General features: G+C 48.9%; 1 protein-coding gene across 4 annotated transcripts in view; it reads left to right on the top strand.

Moving 5' to 3' along the window:
* The first annotated feature begins 5962 nt into the window (after positions 1–5962).
* TMEM150C (transmembrane protein 150C) overlaps positions 5963–21915 on the top strand; it is a 21560-nt gene continuing 5607 nt past the window's right edge. Inside the window, exons 1-7 of one of the 4 annotated variants that reach the window (XM_030947938.1) lie at positions 5963–6024; positions 11179–11319; positions 16429–16510; positions 17517–17570; positions 17688–17720; positions 17823–17890; positions 21408–21535. In XM_030947938.1, coding sequence (XP_030803798.1) covers positions 11313–11319; positions 16429–16510; positions 17517–17570; positions 17688–17720; positions 17823–17890; positions 21408–21535 — 372 coding nt within the window. In that variant the 5' untranslated portion in view covers positions 5963–6024; positions 11179–11312. The other 3 variants (XM_030947936.1, XM_030947937.1, XM_030947939.1) reach the window with 3 other exon arrangements.

Here is a 21915-nt window from a genome sequence, read left to right as displayed (position 1 = left end):
GCTGCACTTATTTCTGTGGACTTTGGCACTTCTCCTGCTGATTTGGTTGTTGAAAGCTGCCTAGAGCTTTCTGAGCAGTGCAGAGGTGTTGAGGGACTGCTGGTGGATTGGTGGCTAGCTGTAGGCTGGACTTAACCAGTGACTGTCTTCTGAGACCTGATGCTCTGGCAGTGCCTGACCTTGTGTTGTCTCTAACTCTGCTCCTGGCACCTTGTCCCATCTGGAATAACACCCCTTAGCAGTGGGAACAGGGATTTGTCCTTTGCCCCCTGCACTGTTGTTTCCAGTGTTTCCAGGCTCTCAGCTCTGGCACACAGCAGGCACTGGATTGGTTTTACCTCTTTTCCCAGAACTGCTGGGGCCCTTATGAAATGCAGTATTGGCTCTGGAGCTGTGTGCTCCTTCCAAGTGGAAACTCCTGAGCAGGTCAGCTGCTTTCTGGCATGGGGTGGCTCAAGGGACCGCTAGCCTGCCCTGGGACTCTTGGGACCTGGCACAATCTCTAGAGGAGGATCTAATCTGCAAATTACAGCAGAGAGGAGGATTTAATCTCCAAGTTACAGCACGTAATTGGCTCTGCAAACATTGATGAAACCCGCCCCCCATCAGGGCTGTGCACAAACACGGCAGCCAAGGTGTGAGGTGAGGCCCAGGCTGTGGTGGCTGACTGCAGAGGACTTCCAGGCTCCATCTGACCCCATCCCTGCTGCAGCTGGGCTGGGCTGCACTGGGGTAATCCTTGGAGCAGGAGCCATGAGCAAAACCTGCTGGCACTGAAGTTACACCTTGAGGAAGACGCTGCAGGGAGAGGGTGAGTGCTGGTGCTGAAGAAATGCACCAGGGTTTGCATTCCTGGGGCAGGAGGGGTGGATTTCTGCTCTGCCTGCTCGCTGCAGAGGCTCTGCTGTTCCCTGGTAAGCCCTGGGAATGTCTGCGTCCCTCTGCAGCTTGAAGTGCAAGGCAACTGCTGTCCCCGGCTGGCAGCCAGAACAGCTTTCTAGAAATAAGCCCAGCAGATGGGAAATGTGGCCTGACTGCAGGAATCACATTCAGCTGCTGGGGTGGGAGGCTCCTAGAAGAAAAAAAAAAAAAAAAAAAAGATCTTCTAAAAGGTTTCCTGTGGCCACATGAGCCTGAGAATCCATGCAAGGTGGGAAGTGGGGTGGCTGACCTATGGGCTCTGATTAGATGATATTTGGGGTATTTGCAGCTGGGAGGCCTCTCAGTTTGGAGGGAGGTGGGTGATCTATCAGCTCCCAGACAGCATTCCCAAAGGCATGGCCATGCTGGACTTGTATTACCCGGATATTTTCACCCCGAGGCTGTTCTGTAGCTTTCCCCTTTAAGGGGAAAGGGTATTTGTGTACAGGGTGCTCACCACGTTCTGGTTCTTTATGGGAATCAAGGTGCAATTTCCCGTAAGATCTTATTTTAAAGGAAGAATGAAAAGCAAAACTGAAAGCAGAGCCCAGTGGGAAAGGAGGTGCCCATGTGCCCCAGCTCCCACAGTGGCTCTGGCACAGTTGTGCCTGGCCCAGGAGTAGAAACCTCTGGCAAAAACCTCTACCCAGCAGCAGCAGCGCTGCTAAACAGTTGAGAACAGGGAAAAAAATAGAACTCCTGGGGTGCCCCTGCATGGGCAAAACTCCCCACTGAATGGTTTGGAGGATTTTGCTGTTTAAATCACGCCTTGCACATGGGGTGTACTGCTTTTAGTGAGTCCATCTCCTGCTGCCCCATTCCCTGAAGAGTTAAACCCTGATTTAGGCCTTTTCTGAGAAAATGGCTTTAGGCTTTTTCTAAGAAAATGAGAAAGTATTCCCACCCTGGATTTCAGACAAGTGACTCCAGGAGCTCCACCACTGCCTCTCCTCTTCCTGCACCAGCCATGGCCAAGATGGGGTTAAATCCAAAAGGGCAAGGACCCCCAGTGGTCCCAGTGCAGGTAAAGGCCGTGCATCACACAAGCATTTTAAAGGTAAATGTTCTTTCTCTCTGTTCAGGAGAAGTGGATGAGTAGCAAAGCCTGCCTGCAGAACAACAAAAAAAATCCCCTTTTGCAGGACTTGGAAAATGATTGGAGGAAAGGCTCCAACGAGCAGCACAGATAAGAAATGTAGGTGAAATAGTGCTTACCACATCTGCACAGCATGCCTGACCTTTGTATTCACTGTGGCTGCTAAATTTTCCTGACTGACACGATTCCATTAACATTTATAGCATGATAATAGGAAATAATTATTTCATCCAATCTCATTATTCTTAAAAACAAACAAACAAAACAAAACCCCAAAACAAACCAAACAAACAAAACCCCCCAAAATGAACAAAAAACCCAAGCAAGCAAGCCAAATTTTTTTTTTCCCCAGCATTTTCTGTGCTTCATGTAGGACTGTCCTCCTGCCAGGCCAGAATACACACCCACTGGGGCCAGGGCACACCAGTCTGCAGCTCTCATCTGCATACACTGGCACTGCAAGGTTTCTTCCCCAGAGTTCACACTCTGACTACAAGTCCCTCTTTATCCCATGTATTTGCTATCACAGCAGTATTTGGTTTTTACTTCTCTTTTTATGGAAAAAAAAAAAGTGTTTTTCCATTTTCTCAATTTCCTTTCCTAACATTCAAATGGCATCACTTTGCTGCACTTAGATGGAATGGGTCTCTTCAATTTGCTGCTCCATTCCCTGATCTAGGTGAATTTTTTTCAGATGGGACGATGTGGTTGAACTGGGAACAGCTTCATCTTGTAAGGTTGGGATCTGGAGATGTTTCTTAGGGTGAGAGAGTGCACCTTGCAGGTCATTGCCTCTCCAGCCACCTGAGCACACTTTGTCAAAGCCAAGCCACAGAGGGGCTTGCTTAGGTGGCATCTGTTTATCAGCAGGGCATCTGGAGATGTGAAGTCTATCACAATATTTGAAAAGCTCGATAAAGGAACAGATGGCTTGATAGGAGATGATTTGATTAATGAAATGAGGGTTAACACTTCAACTGAGAAACAGTTTTATCTGGTCCTTAACAGTTTTAATTGTTTTTAATACAAGCCTTGGGGTGTGGAGCAGCTCCAATGGCTGCTGCTGAGTGGTCCCTAGGCCCATTTTCCCCACTGCTCCTCTTTCTGGGGGGGCAACCTTTCCTGCCAGGCCTCACTCCACATTTGGAGCAGAAAGGAGCAGGACAGGAGGAAAAGGTGGCAAATATATTTTCAGAAGACATGTATCTCCCAGAAATGAAAGCAAACTCAGAGCTATTCCCTTTTCCATTTTCCTCATCTTTGTGCACCTTTTCCTCCTCCCCCAAAAACCAGTCCAGGATAACCATAGCCAGTCTTTAATGGTAATTTCACCTTGGGAAAGACAGCAACTAGAGGGGCATGAGGTTCCTTTGCTTTGCAGGACGAGGGTCACAGGAGAGGGGCTGCTCCTCCCATGGTGTTCCATGAAGAAATCATTGTAGGAAATACCTCCAAGGACTCATGTAACATCACCCCTTATGGCTGATGCCTCCCTGCATCTCTCTTGCCTCCTGCACTGGGTGGGTTCTAACACATGCTTGCTGTCCCCAGGCTGTGCCCTTTTTTCAAGCTGTGAGTTTTAAAATTTGTGATAGGTTTTTGGTGGGCCTGTCAGCATCATACGTTTCCCAGCACTCAGAGGGACACCATCTGCTCAGAAAGGAGCTGTGAACAAAATGTCTCAGACACTCAGAGTTTACCAAAAATGCAATTGCCTTAAAATCCCATATGGTGCATTGTTTCCCTTCCAGCATTGGCTGGCAGCAGAGGTGAAGTGACTAAGGCAGTTTCTGATTAGCTGCTGCATTTTCCTTTCTGGCCAAAATAGCTGGGGCCCAGCACAGTCACTTCTCACCTGTTTGTCAAAAGGTTTTCTTCAGCCTCAGATGCTGAAAGCCAGAGGGTACTGGGACTCAAAGACCTCCCCTCTATTACTTTTAAAGTGAGCTTCCTTGACTCTTGCTGTCACAAGAAGCGTTGCAGGGAGGGATGTGGTTAATATTGATATCTTAAGCATATTTTTTTCCAGGCATCTGATTTTTGGGCCTCTCTTGGTGACTTGGAGGCAATAGCAGCTCCTTGCCTAAGGAAAGCCATGCGTGGAAGTCACTTGTGGCTCCTAAGTGTGGCAGTGCCATGGGGCAGTGTCAGGTGCATGCAGATGGGAAACTTGGCTGAGATCTCTGGATTTTGCGGGGTTGCAAAAAAAGCAAATGCTGCAAGGAAACATTCATTAGTCCAGGATAACATAAGATTTGAAATACCAAAGCAGGAGGAATGTTATTTCAGCTCTAAAAATAGCCCCCTTGGCCTTTAAAACACCAAGAAGCATACACAGCCTTTCTGTGGGAGCATCTGTCCTCTCCCTTGATGATGCAGCCACTTTGGTAAGGGCTCAGGGGACCTGCTGGTGCAGTGCTTGCTCTGAGGGTCAGCACTCTGAGGGGTTTTCAATCCCTGGGGATCAGAGACATGAAATCTCTTCAGAATGCTGCATGAAGGCCAAAGCTGCAGGGTGAAGGAGTGTTGCTTGCTAGAAGGGCAGCCTACGAAATACTGATAGAACTCAGCTCATTTCTGGGGGCTGACATGGATTTAGGCATCTGTGTGTTTTGTGTTGGTTCATAAGTGATGGCACCAGGACAAAATTTTGACTAAGTGCTACCTAATTTGGATTTTGGGAAAACAAACAAGACAGTCGCTGAATAACATCAGTCAGGATGTTATCAGTCAGAGAGATGGGAGGAAGAGGAAAAAGAAGTGGTAGCGTTCACGTTGACTTAATCCCATAAAGATCAGACAGCGAAGTGACTCTTCCACCCCAGGAAACTGTCCCAAATGGTTGTCACTGAGCTGTTTTGCTGGGAATGTTTCTTCTCAAAATTCCAACCACAGGGATACTTCACAGAAATCACAAAGCCCACCACCGAGTAGGAAAGGGAAAAGGGGTAAAAGAGGCTCTTCCTGGTGTTAGGAAAATTAATCCACAAACACCAGAGGTTTATGTCCAAAAAGGAGACAAGGGAGTCCTTTCTGGCTTTAATCAAATACAGGGAGTGGCCATGGGGCATTCCCCTGGGATCTCTCGAATTTTTGGAGGACGCACCCTGGTTTTTATCCTAATTTCCCATCCGCATTTCCCTTCTCTCTTTCCCCACGGGCTGAGGTACTTGAGAGGTACAGACTTCCCGATATACCTGATACCAAAGATTCCCCTCTAATGAAGAAGCCTCCCTTTTAATTTTTAATTCTTATGGAATTTAGGTTTTTTTCCTTCTGCATTGTTTCTTTCATCTCTCAATGTCTAATTTCGTTTATCAGCAAACCTAAAGTTTATTTGTAAAAGCAAACATCTTTTTCCATTCATCAATCAGTGGAATCCTTCCCATTGTTTCTTTTATCTTCCAGTGCTAGTTTTATCTACCAGCAGACCCACAGCTTGTTCGTAAAGACAAATCCACTATTCCTCTCACTGGGGTCTCTTGCAACTGAGTTGCTGCTCCCTTGAGGCCTTTCCAAACACCCATCCAGAGGGGCAGCATTCCCAGGAGGGCTGCGGGTCTCTTGTTACTCAGTGGCTGCTCCCTTGAGGCCCTTCCACACACCCATCCACACGGGTAGCATTCCCGGGAGGGCTGCGAAGACGCGGGGCTTGTGAGGCGAGCCCTCCCCGGCGCCTCGGGGGGCTCGGAGCAGAGGGAGCCGCAGGCCGGGCAGGTGCTCCCGGCTCGGGAAGGGCAGGCACAGGGAAGAAGGCGGAGCAGGGACCCTTCGGCACAGCCCGCAGGCAGCGGCTGCACACGGGCCTGAGGGGTGCCCTGAGGGCCGGGGGGCTGCGGCCGCGTCCCGGCAGCCCAGAGCCTGCGGTCACAGCAACACCCGGGCCCGCGCAGCTCCGGAGCCCCCGGCGGCCGCGGGCCCGCCCGTCCGGGGCGGGGCTGGGCGGGGCGGGGGTCGGACCCAGCCCGGCCGCGGAGCCGGAGCCGGAGCTGCCCGCAGGTGCGCAGGTAGGAGCCGCTCCCGGCAGCGCCAGCCACCCCTCCCGTGTCGCTATCGCCCCGCCCTGTCGCGAATGGTCGCCGGCGCCACGGGCGCGGTGCGGGTGCCCCGGGGCCCCGAGGTGCGAGCGGGGCAGGGCTGGGGCGGGGGGCGCCGCGGGGGCTGCGGCAGAGCCGGGAGCGCCGCGCTGCCCGTCCTGCAGCGCCCTGGGTCACCGCGGGCACACACGGGCTGGGTAAGGGGATTAGAGCCGCTCCACCCAGGGCCCGGAGCAGCCAGCTATGGAACAGCTCTCCCGGGTCATGATGTCGGCATCCCGCCCGCCCGTGATTCCGTCCCTTCGGCGCTGCGGGATGTGGTGGTGGCGCAACTCGGCGGGTCCTCGGCCAGGCTGCTGCACAGGGGTCTGTGAGGGAGCTCACCTGGGCTGAGGGTGTGCGGTGGGACAGGTCCTGCCCTCCCCAGATCCTGCCAGGATGTGCCGGCTGTGTCCGGTGAAATTCCCTGGAGGGAATTGAAGGTGTCGAGGAAGGCCCTTCGGCTGTGCTGCGGTGCCTCAGGGAAGGAAGGGCGAGATCCTCTCTCTGAATGATAGAAGGTTGCTGGGTGCTAATGTCCCAGGGGCGCTTGGCAGCTCTGGCTTAGCTTTTAGTTAGCGCATCCTGCTTGTGCCAGACCTTTGATTCAGAGCCCTTAAGATATAAAGGTTGCAGAAATTATGAGTTAACCTTTCTGCTTTTTTGTTTGTTTGTTTTGGTTTGGTTTTTTTTTCCCTTTTCAAGCAAAGCTGCTTGTGAAAGTCACCCTAAGGGTTGTCTAATCAACATTCACGCAGTCCTCATGGCATGGCAGTGCACACATGCATGGTTAATTAGGAATAGCAATTCAATATGGAGGAGGGCAGTGTGTGGAAGGTATATCCTGACACTGACTGCCTGTTGTGTCTTGCTCAAGCAGATGACAGTGCCTAAAAGAAGGGGGCTTGATTCTTGCCCACTTTCTGCCTTTGGGTAGTGGGATGAAGACAGGGGACTCCTATTTGCTTGACAAATGTCTTGCTCCTGATTTCACTGCTGAACTATTTAAAGTCAAATTGTTTTCTTGTGGTTTATCCATGCCCAGCTGTCAGCATTTTCTGAACCTGGGTGCTGAAAGTGCAGTTGTTTCATTTCCCCTTTTAAGATTCTTTGTGCTGCAGCATTTGCTTTTCAGATGCAGAGCAGGGATGTGTGCCTGTAAGAACACCAATGTTTTCAAATTTTTTTTTTTTCTTGGAAGAAGTGTCATGTCTGTGGTTCTCTCTCTTCCCCCAGCCATTTCCGGGCAGCCTGAGATTGCAAGATTGCAGTTTGGCTCAACAGAGAGACTTTAAGGTCCCGGTCCTGCAGTCCAGGCTGAGCCGTGATTGCAGGTTAAGTGCAAGCAAAGAAGTAAAGAAAGCTCTGTGAGAAAAGAGAAAGATGATGCTAGGCAGTATATTGGGAAGGATACACTGGGATAAGGGGTGGTGGCAGGTGAAGAGGCTGCTGCTGCAGTGGAAGGCTTGGACCACTCTCTGAGTGCTCACTCCTCTGTGCCACTGATTTCCAGTGCGACATCTCAGCGAGCAAATCACTGGCCTTGATGTCTAAAATGGGAATAATTCTGGGCTTTTGCTGTCTCAAGAAAACTTGCAAAAGTCTCTCCTTGCCTTAGGTCCCTGCAGGTCGCAGGAGAGGTCACCTGAGGTTCAGGGATGAGGGCAGGATGAGAGTGAAAAGGAAGAGAAACACATTGGTAGCAGGTGAAGAGAGAAGGGCAGAGCGAATGGGAGGAGAGGAAAAGACTGATGCAGCTTCAGAAACCATGAAAGGAACTGTTCAAACAGCTATAGGTTACCTCACATGGGGTTTATTATTGCACATTTTTAATGCTGAGCTTGCTGCTGGATGGTCCTGCCTGCCAGGGAGAGATCTGGGCTGCATCTCCCATGGGTAGCAAAGGGAAGGGAGCGAAAGCCTGGAGGATGTGGGCTGATCTGCTGCAATGGTGGGGAGAGTGTCCAGCATCCTCCCTGCAATTTCCTGAGCTGGGGCAGGTCCAGGTACTTAGGGAGAGAACTTCTGCTCTTGCTGTATTATTTCATGCTTCCAGTGAGGAACCACTGGTATTAATAGTGTGACTCCCTAAACCAGAAGAGCCAGTGGCTCTTCAGTTTTGGCACCACAGGGCTGCAAGAGTGGGTTTTGCCTGGCCAGGACACTGAGGATGGCCACAGCTTTGTCAGAGAGAGCCTCTCCAATGTGGTCTTGGCTCTTTGAGGTAGTTCATTGTGGTCTCCTACAGGAAAGTCTGTCTCTGAAAATATTTCAATAGACTTACAATGTAATCATCCCTCTGGATGCAGTGCAGAGGGTGCTCACACAGGCTTGGCCCCTGTTTAACAGCTGGAAGCTGTTCCCTTCTCCCCTCTGTCCCTTGTGTTTGCTTGAAGGGAAATGCTGTATGGCACCTTCCCACTGCAGCTCGCCCAAACACCCTACAAACTGCAATTTATGGTTATAGCAGCTTGAGACACTGGTAAACCAAGGAAATTAATTCCTACAACTAAGGAATGCTGGCAATGAAGTGGTGAACACCACAGAAATGCCTGTCTATGATGCCTTACCTCGAACTTTGCTTCTCAGGGCAAATGATTTTCACAGGTCTCTACAGAGTCAAAAGACAATCCCTGTGCCAGAGAGGGCCACTTTAGTGGGATGACAAGAGCCAGGTCATGGGTACTGCACGCCCATTCCTTGCAGCTCACCCTCTGGCCCATCACCTGGTTGCTGCTCCTCTGGGGCTTTGGTGGTTAATATCTGAAGAAGAGGACCTCTTTCTGTGGAGGAGGAGTAAGTCCTCAGGCTGAAGAGGTTGGTGAGGGAAAACTGTCCTGAGAAACAGTGTGCTCTGCCACAGTCCCTAACAGCTCACAGGCCTTGGGTGTTTTCCCCAGGACGAGTTGCATTTACCAAAGGAAGTGCTGCTCTGGGGACAGTGTACATCTCTCCAAAAGTGTAGAGCTGCAAAGTGCAGTGAAGAAAGGAGCTTATACATCCAAAGGTGAATAGGAGAGGGATGAAAGGCATAAGAGATGAAAGACAGGGTAATCAGGTAGGAGAAGCCCTACTTACACCCCATGAGTAGCTCTGTAGCTTGAGTGTGTGTTTTCTGTTTGATGGGGAAAAGCCAGTGGCAAGGTAGAAAAGACAGGGGAACCTGTAATTTTTCTGGCCTTGCAGGGCGTGTACTCTCTCATCCACAAACCACAGGAGAAGGAGACAATATGATCAGGAATAACGTTCTGCCAAGTCTGTTCCCCTGGGCTTGTCTGTTTTTCCTTACCTTCAAAGCTATTTGTAAGGCAACACTCGAAGTTTCACCTCCCTGTTAAGTGTTCTTTGCCACGCCCAACACTTACATTGTTTTCCTGATAATGGGACAAACCTTTGGGGCAGACTTCCTTCTCCTGTCTGATGTAATGTGTGTCTTGGCTTTGCTTGCTCCTGCACGTTGGAAATTATGGAAGACATTTGTGATTTTTGGAACTGAGGAGCAAATAAAACACCTTGATCAGTTTATTAATACCCTGTCAAGACCTTTGTACGTTATGGGAGGAGAAACACTCAATCTGCTTGTTGCTGCTTCATTAGGTTGGTGTGGTTGAGGTGGAGGACAATCCTGGACTGCTCAGCTTGTCTGCTCAGTGATTCTGACTTCCTGGGCTTTGCCATAGCATCAGCCTGCATTTCTGTATTGCTTGCAGAGCAAGGAGAGAGAGCTGGCCTCTGGTTTCAGAGACTGTTTCCTAAAGCAGGGAGAGCTTTGCTGCCTTTTTTTTTTTTTTTTTTTGAGGCGTCAGATAGCCCCTCCTCATTTTCCAGCAACTCTTTAGTTTGCGGGTTGGCTGGGACTTTGAGGTAAGTGCCCTTCTCACAAGCATCCCAAACCAAAGGATTCTCAAGGGGAAGATACGGCCCTGTGGTCGTGGTGGTGGTATGAGACTGTGGGTTTGGGTTGTGTTGAGACTGCTAGAGATTTCCCTTGTGTCTCAGAGGTCTGGTGAAAGTGGCTCCAGTCTTGAGTATCTCTGTGTTAAGTAAACTTTGCTGTCTGACCACCCAGAAGCCACTCTGTCAGTCACACTCCCACCACCCCAGGCTGTCACTGCTGGGACCAAAGCCCTTTCGCAGTGGGTGGTTCCATTAAGCTCTTGTGTGCCTTGCTTGACTCCCCACACACCCCACATTCGCACAGTCAGACAGGTTTTCCTCTCTGGCTGGATCTCAGGATTCCCATAGCAGATTCATAGAAGCCTGGACCCTTTAAGTAATTTAATCATGGTGCAGTAACACCATAACAGCTTGAAGTGATGCGTTCAGGGGGACTCCCTGCACTGAGGAATCCCTGGCCTTTTATACCCTCACAGTCTGTGTGCCTCTTCCAGTTGTGATATTTAGTCTGGGGCCTTCTGGCTGTTTATTTGGCTTCTACAGAGTCTCTGGGTGACCAGCCACCCTTGTGCCACAGGTCTCCATGCCCTTTGCTGGGCAAAGGGTAGATGCCAGGTCATGGCCCCTTGCACGTGGCTCCAGCCACCACCACAACCTGCAGCTGCCACTGCAGCTGCTCACCAAGCTGCCCCTTGTATTTCTCAACATCTGCACTGGGAGACAGTAAGGCACCAGCCCTGGGAGGTGGCCAGTCCAGCACACACTGGGAGGACTCACTGGGAGCTGGTTGCCACCTGGCTTGTGCAGCCCCTGGGGTCAGGAGGACCTGGCATGGCTGTGTCTTGCAGTGAGTGTTCCCTAGCAGAATGGGATCCCTGGGGCAAAGAGCACACAGCACCTGTGCAATACAGCTCTCCTCAGCTCACCCTGGCTGCTCCTGCCTGGTTTCAGTGCCTGCTGCCCCAGCTCCTTCTTTCTGAGCTGGATGTTACCTCTGCCTTACCCAGCTCCTCTCTCTGCCTCCTTTACATGTTTGCAGGCTGAGGGCCACGACTGCCCAAGCCCTGCTCATGGTATGAGTGGGACCTCATGGAAGTCACTGTGGTCTGGCATAGGTCCATGGGTCAAAGCCTGCAGAACACCCCTTTAGTCCCGTGGTGGCAAACCAGATTAATTTTTCTTTTCTAGCACCCAGGAGCGTGGTCTGGAAGCGGGGTATGCCTGGTTTGTGAGCAGCAAATGCGAGACAGGCGGCCACAGCCCACAGGAGTTGAGAGTCGGCGTCTCTGGCTGTAAAACAGCAGTTCAGCACTGGTTGCTAAATGGCCTGTAAGTACTTACACCTGTGTGGGACTGGGGGTGAAGGTTTTGGGGCAGCAAGAAGTACAAAATCAAGGGCGCTTTTTGCAGTACGGTGGGATGCACTGGGCTCAGGGCCCAGCAGAGATGCAGGAATATCTCTGGTCAGACACTGTGGGTGTCAATATGTCCTTTACTGCCCCTGCTTTTTGGTGGTTAGAAGGTTTCATTCCTTTGTTGCACTTGGCCCATCTCTGATAGGTTTATGTTGGCCAGAGCATTTCATTAGCACACTGAATGCAGTCACAGTGTATGAAATGAGACAAGAAACATGTACTGATGTTGCCATGGGTGAAAACATCGCCACTCAACGTTGTTGCAGGATTCCTGAAGCATCTCTCCTGCTTCCCCCACGCACAACCCAGAGATGTCTTTACCTTTTCCCATTCCTCTTGCATAAATGAAATGAAAATGGCATTTCTGCACATCCGTGAGATGGTAGGGGGGTACCTGGAGCAAGCAGAACGTCCTACCCTGCTGACAGAGGGGATCACATCTTTTCTTGTTACCCCACCAATTTGTTATGTATTTACAAGCCTCTGTCACATCTTATCTCTCTCATTGTGCACTCACACTGGAAACCTTGAGATAAACCCGAAAACGCCCTGCTTTGTTATGTTGGCATTTGTGACTTGTGGGTGGCAGGTTATGTAATGTGCTGGTTTGTATCCACTCAGTTACAGTGATTAGTTATCAAATGACTGGGGTTATTTTTGCTTTTAAAAGCAACAGAGATCTATAGTGGGCTCCCCCAAAAGACAGAATATGTTTGTTTCCCTTTGATTGTTGCTGGCTGGCAGCAATTCTTTATGACTTGCTCTGTGTTTTGAACAGTGTCCTCCTTCTCGCAGTGCTCCTGCATTTGTATCTATTCTCTGAAATAACCCAATGGCCTAGTGCTGTGAAATGCAGGAGTGTTGCTCTGGCTTATTATGCATTTCAAATGCATCTGCATGCTTTAGTCTTAAAAAAGATGTATGACTATCTTAATGTGGTAATTTTGTCCTTCCTTACATTCATGTTCTCTGGTGAAAGCAACTTCAGGAGGAGCCTTGTAACTTTGCTTGGCAGATGGAATTAAGATGTCCATATTAAATGAACCTTGAGCAAGCAGCAGTATATGTTTGGTGAGCTGCCTGCTGTAATTGAAGTGTGTACATTAGGGGAACGGAAGCTTAATTGGTTGAGGGTGTGTAGCAGGGCAATGATAAAAAAAGCAGAGCGAGCAGCTGACAGTCTAAGCAGATTTAGACATAAAAAGGGAACTGGAGATGAGTAAGCTTGCATTGAGAGAAATTCTCAAGGCACACACTGGGGCAGTGCTAATGTGAAACTCTTTTCAGTTCTGCAGCCTGACTCAGGTGGCAGCAGGAGCACACCTCAACAGGGGTTTTGCAGTGCTGGTGTGAGAGTGTGTGTCAAGAGGCTGGAAAACCACATGTGAGCTTTGGAGAAGGTGGGCTGGGTCAGCTGTGATACTGAAAATGTTTTTGTTGGTTTTGTGAATCCATTGCACCATGAGGGCTTTCTGTGCCTGCCTGTGCAAGCCTTAGTGATGGAAGACCAATGGCTGTGGGAAATTACCAACTCCTCTTGGATGAGCGTGGTTATTTGGGAGAACATAGGCTGGCAGAGATTGCTGTTGTTGCCAGTTGGAGTTGACTGCTCAGATTTGGCATCACTGGACATGGCAGCAGTGCAGAACAGAGCTGTGGAGAGGAAGTTTGGCTTGATGTCATCCCTGTGGAGCAATTAACAGTCAATGAGTTTGTTTCTACATTTCCCATAAAGAATTTTGGTACTTTTTCCTTTCATTCTTGGCACTTACTTTGGCTAAACTGGTGTGGTGCTGCAGGAGAGGCTGATGTTTGGGTTCCTTGTTCTCTTGTTCCTGTCTGCTTTCAGAGGTGCACAGAGGTCTCCCAGCTTGAAGATACAAACACTGGGGACATCCCTGAAGGGGGCAAGGCTAACCCAAAGGCAGCTGCTGAGAGTGATGTCTGCTGAACACTAGTGCAAAGCTAGGCAGGCTTGGCACATGTTCAGGGTTTCTCCTTTGGAAGAAGTTGGGATTACATGTGATTTTGTTCCTGGCACCTGAATAACACAGCAGGGAATAAGTGAGGAATGTGCAGGAGCTGAGCCATGTTTTTAAACCATCCTCTGCCCACGTGGCGAGGCTGAAACATATCCAAGCCATGGCCAGCATTAAAAGGTGTTGCTGTTTGGGGACATGGAGGAAGGGGACCCTTCTTTCCTGTTTTTGGTATTTCATCTGTCAGATGCAGGTGGCTTCTTTCTTTTTAACTGGCTGAAATTAGTGCCTCTGAGCTATGGAGCTGGCTTTCCATCAGGACACTGTGCTCTGCACTGATTGCTCATTTAATATGCAATGATTTCAGATGTCATTTTCTGTTAGTGGCTGATGGAAGGGGACTCAGTGTGGCACAGTGAATATTAAACAGAAGGCTGTTTTCCAAGGAGATGGGTCTGTAGCCATGTTGCTCTGACTCTGAGGAGTTTGGACACTAGCCTTGGCCTGACTCCATTTTAGAGGTCAGCACAAAACAGTGGTTATCTCGACAGAATTCTCACATTTCCCCACTTCTGGTGTGGAGTCCATGTCCCTTTGTGCTGCCTCGCTGCTCTGCCTGGGAGAAAAGCCCTTGCCACCTCCCTCTCTGCACGACAGGCAATGCTGAAATAGCTTGTGAAGGCTGCTGCTTCCATGCTGGGAGGTGGAGGAGCTGCAGCAACCCATTATGAGGACAGGTCTTATGGCTACTGTTTGCTTTTATTGTGTAAATGAAACTTCTGTGCCTTTCCAAGGGTGAAGGGTAAATAATAAGATGTGCCATCCTCCGACATGAAATAATTGCATTACCTTGGCTCAGTCCAGCCACCACCAGAGACCAGAGGAGAGTTGAGCACAGCAGTAATTACCTTGCAGGGCAGACAAGAGCTGGAACAGGAGGTGGTGTTACCTGCCTGCTCCCTGCAGCCAAGGCAGGAGGGGGGAATTTGGTCACAGTTATCACAGTCTCTCTTGTGTGGGGTGCTGGCACTTGGGCACTGTGCTGCCAGAGGCTGCCAGGGACACGGCCCTGTGACAGGTGGGGCAGCTGTCACCTGGAAGTGGTCCTTGAGATTGCTGTCACAGGTCTCCCAGTGCCACAGCACCACCCAACACCAGCTAAGGAATGCTGCTGCAGGGCTGTTGAGCAGCAGGAGGAAAAGGCAAGGGCAGCATTCATGGAATAGCTGCAAGCACGACAGCAGGAGCTGTGCGGGTTACAGAAATGTGAGCTGCTGTGTCTCCTGTGCTGGAGAAGAGGAATAGAATGGGAGATCTAGTCCTTCTTGCTGATAATTTCTTCTGATCTGTTCACTGTGCTAAACATCTGTATGCACACTGGAGCTGCCTGCCTTTTAAATCAGCATACTTAATACATGCATCATTTCATGCCTCTTGTCTGCAGTTCTGTCTGATCCCAGGTCAGAGAAGAGACCATATCTGCCTGCTTTTCTGTCTTTTAAGGTTTGGAATTCAGCCTTACCCCAGGCTGTCTGTACAAACAGCACCAAATCGTGGTCTTGTGGCTTTGTGCAAGTGAGGTGTGATCTGGGCACTGCCAGGATGTTGTTTTGCTCCCCTGCTAGGCCATTTTCAGGGAACACAAGATAGCTGACCTGTAGAGGCGAGAGTGCCATGCCTTCTGCAGGGTGTGGGGAGCCTGACTCCAGCTCTTCAGCCTCTGTCCCAGTGAGGCAGGGCAGGAATTGGTGCCTGGGGCCCCGAGCAGTGCCTGGGGCAGCCAGCGTGTCCTCGGCAGCTTGGGGTGCCTTAGGGGAGCAGTGAGCTGGGGGCTGCTGTGACATGGGGAGGGTGCTGACTCTCTTCTGGGCCTTCAGAGCAGGGAGCAGACCATGGCTCTGTGCTGCAGGTGTAGGAAGGCTGGGGGAGTTGAGAGGGGGAGGATGACAATGCAGATACTTTCTTCTGTAGGGCAAAGGGATGGGTCATGGCTCTAAGGACCTGGATGAGGTAATTGAGCTGCAAATGCAAGCAGGCTCCAGTGAGAGACTGTCATCTCTAAGTTGTCCTGGCACCCCAGGGTGCCTCACTATGCCATGTGGGTGCTGGTGGCCCAGGGAATGCCTGCACTGCAGCAGGGAGGGGGGCAGAGCACAGGGGCACAGGTGCTGCTGCCCTGGTGGAAGTAAAGCTGGAGCTGTGATCCTGCTGTTGTTCCCCTCTCTTTGTGTCTCTTGGCTGTGCTGGTGCCTGGAGGAACATTTATGGAGGAGGACAGACCATGAGGAAATACTTGATCCATTATCAAAGGACTCTCATGGAGACGTAGGAGTCTCTGTGTCCGCAGCACAGCGGCGCTTCTGAATTGCACAAATTACAGGAACAGCCCCGGCATTCCAGATGCTCGTCCAGCATGATCTTGCCTGGAGGACAAACGCAATTCCTCGGGAGGCGCTGTCCGCAGCATCCTCACGCCACATGCAGGATTTCACCGTGCCTGCATGTCAAGGGCTGATGCTGCTGGCAGCCTCATCCCGGCTCCCGACAGCGCTGGGAGCCGGCACTGGAGCTTGGCTCCGCTCTACGTGTGGACCCAGACGCTATTTTTAGCTGCCTGCCAGGATGGGAGCTGGTCGTGCCCTTTGTGGAGATGGTGCCAGCACGGGCATCCCTCTCTCTCCAGGCTGCAGCTGAGGCAGTGTGTGTGGAATCGGTAATGATCCCGAGTAGGAGGCTGCTTTGCCTTGTGCGTGTGGGAAGTGGCAGGAATCAGAGCTGCGGGTCTTGTGGTCACCTCGCACAAAATCCTTGAGAGAAGTGCTTTGAAAACCACTCAAATTCTGTAGGTGTGGTTGAGAAGTCTCCCGCTGCAGGGCTCGGTGCCTCGGTTGCTGCCTGCGGGCACAGCTTAACCCCTTGTGGCCATGAGCAGCTCGGTACCTCGGCACTGCCGTGGGGATGCCCTTCCTGCTCTCAGAAGAGGGGGGCTGAGGAGGGTGGGTGCCTCAGCCCCCTGTTTTTACTTTGTTCTTTGTTTCTAGCAGGTATGGATGGGAAGAAATGCAGCGTGTGGATGTTTTTACCTCTTGTCTTCACCCTGTTTACATCAGCTGGATTATGGATAGTGTAAGTTATCTCCTGCTGGTTATTTGGGAGGCTGCTTCTCATTAAGGAGAGTCTTTTGCTCTGCCCTTGAGCTGCTGTGGGGCTGGGAAGGCACATGATAGGGGCAGGGGCAAGTCTGTGCCACTTCATGGCTTGAAGTATCACATTTTTATCCCTGAGTTTCTGGGCTCCTCAGGCCAAGTTGCTGACCTTGCTTTCTTCCTGGTGTGTGCTACTGGGAGCTGCCTTAAAAGATGCAGCCAAAAATGTAAAAATTTCCTTTGATTACATTTTCTTTGAATGACTCAGCAGAGCTCTTGGAGAAACACTTAGGCCCTGCTTTGGGGTAGAAATTCAAAATCTGCAGCATCCAGCACCACACTGAAAACCTGCCAGCAGCTTAATGCTGACACCTCACTTTCTCCCTAATGCTTCTTACCAAAATGCACATAAGACATGCACTTCCCTGAGCTGGGCTCTCCCCAGGTGTGCAGGCAGATGACTGCAGCATGAATTTGGGAGTGAAAAATGTGTGATCAGCAGCCGTGCTCAGGCTGAGAAGCAGTTATATTATAGGATGTGGCCCTGGCCATGGTCTATGGATGCTGTTTTTCGGCAGCAGGGGCAGCTTAAGCCTTTTGTCTGACCTCTCCTGCTTGCTGTTTTTCTTGTCCCATCCCCTCTCTATTAAAACAGCTTTTGTGGATGGAGTACCATAGTAAACCTGATGAATCAAAATGACTCAAAGTAAAAATGAAAACATTCCCCTGGCTGGTTGTTTTTAAAACAGCTCAGTTCAGTGACCCTGTTTGTCTACTCAACCATGCAAACCAGATGCAACACAAAAGAAAGCACATCGACTGAGAAATAATAAAACTGCCTGCTTGGGCAGAGGGAAACAGAGGATCCTCCAGCAGATCCTGCCAGTGTGCTTGAAGACTTAATGTGTTGTTTGAGTGATATTTAGAATGGAAGCTAGGATGAGTTTTTACACTATTTCCTTATTTCTTTCCCTTTTTCTTGACAGGTATTTTATAGCAGTGGAAGATAACAAAATTCTCCCACTAAGTGTACCAGATAGGTAAGAGCTGTTTGTGGGCTTTATAGTCAATCACTTGTTTCTTTGAAATAATGAAACAATTACAGCAAAGTGGGAAAAACAACCTTGAATCTTTATTCCTGTTCCTGTGTCTCTTAGGAAACCTGGTCCCAAAAGACCGCCTTATATAAGGTAAATGAATTATTTTCTTGCAAGTACTGCTCTGGTTCATGTGTCTCTATTTATGTGTCTCTGCCATCCTGAAGTTACAATGATACACTTTATATTTTCAAGTATTGCAGGTGATGCACCTCCTGCAAGCTGTGTGTTTAGTCAAGTCATGAACATGGCAGCATTTCTAGGTAGGAACCACAACTGGAGTGTCTTTCTTTCTGTTTGTTTTAAGAGTCACTGAAACATAAGTAATATCCTGTACATATTCTTCTTGAATGTGATGATGTGAAACCTTTTGAACTGTATGTTTCACTGCTGCTTCTTCCTATTGCAAAGAAAGAAATGTGACAGGGGAAATGCAACCTCCAGACTGCAAATCTGTGTCGTGGGAGGTGTGATGATAGGTGACTGTCTTGGCCTTGGTGATCATGAAATGGTTGGGTTTAGAACTTCTGCTGTAATGAGAAAAAAGGAATTTAGGAAATCAAAGCAGAATTGGTCCCCTAAATTTCAAGAAAGCAAGCTTTAGGCCCTTCAGGGAGGTACTTAGCAGAATATCTCAGGAATCTGCTTTTGAGGGCTTAGGTGTCCATGAGTGCTGGTCAGTTTTTAAGAACCACCTTATAGAAGAACAGGAGCAGGCAACCCAGCTGTGTGGGGTTGTGCTCAAAGAGTGGGGCAGAAGACCAGCTTGGCTTAAGAGGAAAAAGCCATTATATGGTCTGTGGAAGAGAAGTTGGGCTTTGCAGGAAGATTGCAGAGCTGTGGTTTGTATATGCAGGGAGAAGACAGGAAAGGCCAAAGCTCAGTTTGATTTAAAACTGGCCAGAGTTTTTTCAGACAACAAGAAGAGTGTTTTTAAGTATGTCACAGGCAAAAGGAGGCCTAAAGAAAATGTTGGACAGATACTTGTTAAAGGCTGTAACTGACTAACTGTAACTGTAATAACCTGACTAATAGGGACAAAGAAGAAGAGAAGGCACTCAGTGCTTTTTCTGCCTCAGTCTTTAATAAAATGCTGATAGACCTTGGGTTATCCAGTCCTCTGGGTTGAAGGACTACAAGTGTGGGACAGTGACTGTCCATTTGTGAGCACTGGGATTGTCAGGGGCCAGATGTATCAGATGAATGCTCACAAGTCCCTTGGTCCTGGATGGGATTCATCCCAGAATACTGAAGGAGGCAGTGGATGTTAGGGCAGGACCCCTCTCTATCATCTACCAAATGTCTTGGGATTTTGGGGAGGGCCCTGCTGACTGGAAGCCAGCCAGTGTTATTCCAACCTAGAAGAAGGGCATGAAGAAACACTCTGAGACCTACAGACCTGTTGGTCTAACCTCAGTTCCTGGAAAAATGATGGACAAGGTTATATGGACACATTTAAAGAATGATGCAATCACCAGGCACAGTCAGCATGGGCTCACAAAGGGAGAGTCCTGTTTAAGAAGTTCAGTATCCTTCCACGATAAGGCCACACACCTGGTGGATGAAGGGAAAGTGTTGGATGTAGCTTTTCTGGATTTTAGTAAGACTTTTGACACTATCCCTCACAGCAGCCTTCTGGAGAAGTTGTCCACCTGTGAGATGATCAGGTTCACAGTGCACTGGGTGAAGAAGTGGCTGAAGGGCAGGGCTCACAGGGCTGTAGAGAAGCCCCATCTGGCTGCCATGCAGCCACCAGCGCTGTCCCTCAGGGCTCAGTTCTAGGGCCTGTTCTGTCCAATATTTTTAGCAACGATCTGAATTGATGATGTGAGGGCACCATTAGCAAGTTTGCTGGTGATCCCAAACTGAGAGATGCTGTTGACTCTCCTGAGAAACCAGATGCCTTCCAGAGGGATCTAGATAGCTGGAACATTGGGCAGTGATGAATGGGATTAAACTAAACAAGTCTAAATGCTGTATCCTGCACCTGGGACAGAGTAACACTGGGCTCAAGTATAAATGGGAAGAGGATGTGGAAAGGGAGGTGTGGATCTCTTCCTCCTCAGATCCAGAGACAGGACATGGGAATGGTTCAAAACTGCTCCAAAAGGAGTTTATACTGAGCATTAGAGGAAGCATTTCTTTACTGAGAGAGCTGTCAAACACTGGAATAGGATTCCTAGTGAGGTGGTTGATGCCCCAAGCCTGTCACTGTTCAAGAAGCATCTGGACAATGCCCTCAATAACATGCTTTAACTTTTGGTCAGCTCTGAATTGGTCAGGTAGCTGAATTTGATGATTGTTGTAGGCCCCTTCCAACAGAAATAGTCTGTTCTGTTCTAATCTCTGCTTTGTGGATAAAGTCAGTCTTTCCTCTGCTGTATTTGTGTACTTCTAAGAGCTGCTTTTATCTTGTATCTCTGACCACTTTAGTTATGTCAAGATAAAGGAGAGGAAAACTACAGAACCATGCTAGAAATGTGGGAATTACTGAAATGGAAAATACCATTGTTTTGCTGGGAATGCTTTTAATCCCCTTTTGTCATTCCCATCAGGTTTTAGAAAAAAATCATTTCAGGAGTCTGTATTGTAGATACAGAAATTAAAAAGTTCCTGTACATGAGCTTGAGTAGTCACAGGTGGCTGTCCGTAACAATTGCCTGGGGGTGGAAAATAGAAATCCTCTTTTTGGGATGGAACAAAATTCTCTTTTTTAAGGATTTGGAGTGGATTGATTAACTAGAGTAATTGTGAGAGAGTAAATTCAACTGTCTTTTGCAGTTTGGGTAATTTTCACCTACGGTGCCCTTATTTTCCTAAACCATGTTTTCAGTATTATACCAGGGATAATATATTTTTGATATTGTACCAGCACTTTTGTGGAAAGTGCAGATCTAATTTGCTAAGGTGAACTATTTACAACAATATGAGCTACTTGCTATTGATTTGAGCATGAGCATAAGAAGGTGTTTGCCAGCAAGCAAATTTCCCTGTTCAACTAAATTGGTTTTTAGTGGTCTGGCTTGAATCACATCTGAAAGCCAACTGATTGCCTGGCTTTCTGTGTTGTTCCATGCACCATTCACTAGGGAGGGCAAGAATACACAATTTGAGTATCTTCTGGGGTTATACCATATCATATGATGTAAGATATATCATATCTATCATGTATCATATACCTCAGTGCTTGGGGGAATTGGAATAAATGTTATTCCATTCTTCATGGAAAATTAGTGCAATGTTTTGGCTCATGTTTTTGGCAACAGAACTTGTTCCAGAGGAGGAGAAAAGGCAGTGGACATTATGGCAAACCCTGAATAGAAATATGTATGGCAAACCCATATAGAAGTATGTACGTGCCATTCACATGTTTTTAAATACAAGTGGACTTTGACATCTGTCCTCCAGCAGAGCTCAGCACTCATGAGTGGAGTGAAGCAATACAAGTCCAGGTGCCACTAATTGAATGCATGGTGTGCATGTGTTGGACTATGTGCTGGGAGCTTCACAGGCAAACAGGAAGGTGTTCTTTCCCCCAGAAAATTTGCAGACAAAGCATAATGAGAAAAGGAAGCCTGGAGCTTGCGGTAGCTGGATTACAAGAGAAATGCTTCCTGTGTTTAATCTTGTCCCCAGTTAAGTAGGAGGGGGCCATGCAGAAGCACAAAGCTTGCCAGCCTGCAGGTAGAAAGAGGAGGAGGGGGCTGTGGGGCTCCAGGCAGGTGTTTGCTGCAGCAGGTTCTCCCTACTGATGTCCCTTGCCTTGTGTTTCCTTTGCAGCGCTTGTTGTGGCTGTCCTGCGCTTCATTCAGCTGAAGCCCAAGGTGCTCACCCCGTGGCTGAACATCAGTGGCTTGGTGGCTCTGTGCTTGGCCTCTTTTGGGATGACCCTGCTCGGCAACTTTCAGGTACTGCTCTGCAGGCTTGGACTGCTCTGTCTGTGATGTGACTGCCCTGCTTTTCTAGGGGCTGTGCTTGGGTCTTTGAGCCAGCTGTTATGTGAGCCTGGGAAAAGCATGTGCTCCAGCCTGTGGCATTCACATTCTCTGAAAAAATCCCTTCGCTCAGAGAAAAGGAAAACAATTCTTATCTCATTTGCTTCTCCTGTGTTGTGCTCATGTGGAATGTGTGCCAGTTGGTGCCAAGCTGTGTCGGGACTCTGGAAAGAGTCACAAGTTTTCATTATTATCTTTTTAGCATTCAGTAAGTATCTTTTCTGTGTTCTTTAGTATAGTTTAATATTATATTAATATTTAGTATTCTTTAATATAATATAGTATATATATAG

Source organism: Camarhynchus parvulus, chromosome 4, assembly GCF_901933205.1.
Source record: "Camarhynchus parvulus chromosome 4, STF_HiC, whole genome shotgun sequence".
Taxonomy (NCBI): domain Eukaryota; kingdom Metazoa; phylum Chordata; class Aves; order Passeriformes; family Thraupidae; genus Camarhynchus; species Camarhynchus parvulus.
Note: the sequence above shows the minus strand (reverse complement) of the source record. Positions and strands in the feature narration are given on the sequence as shown.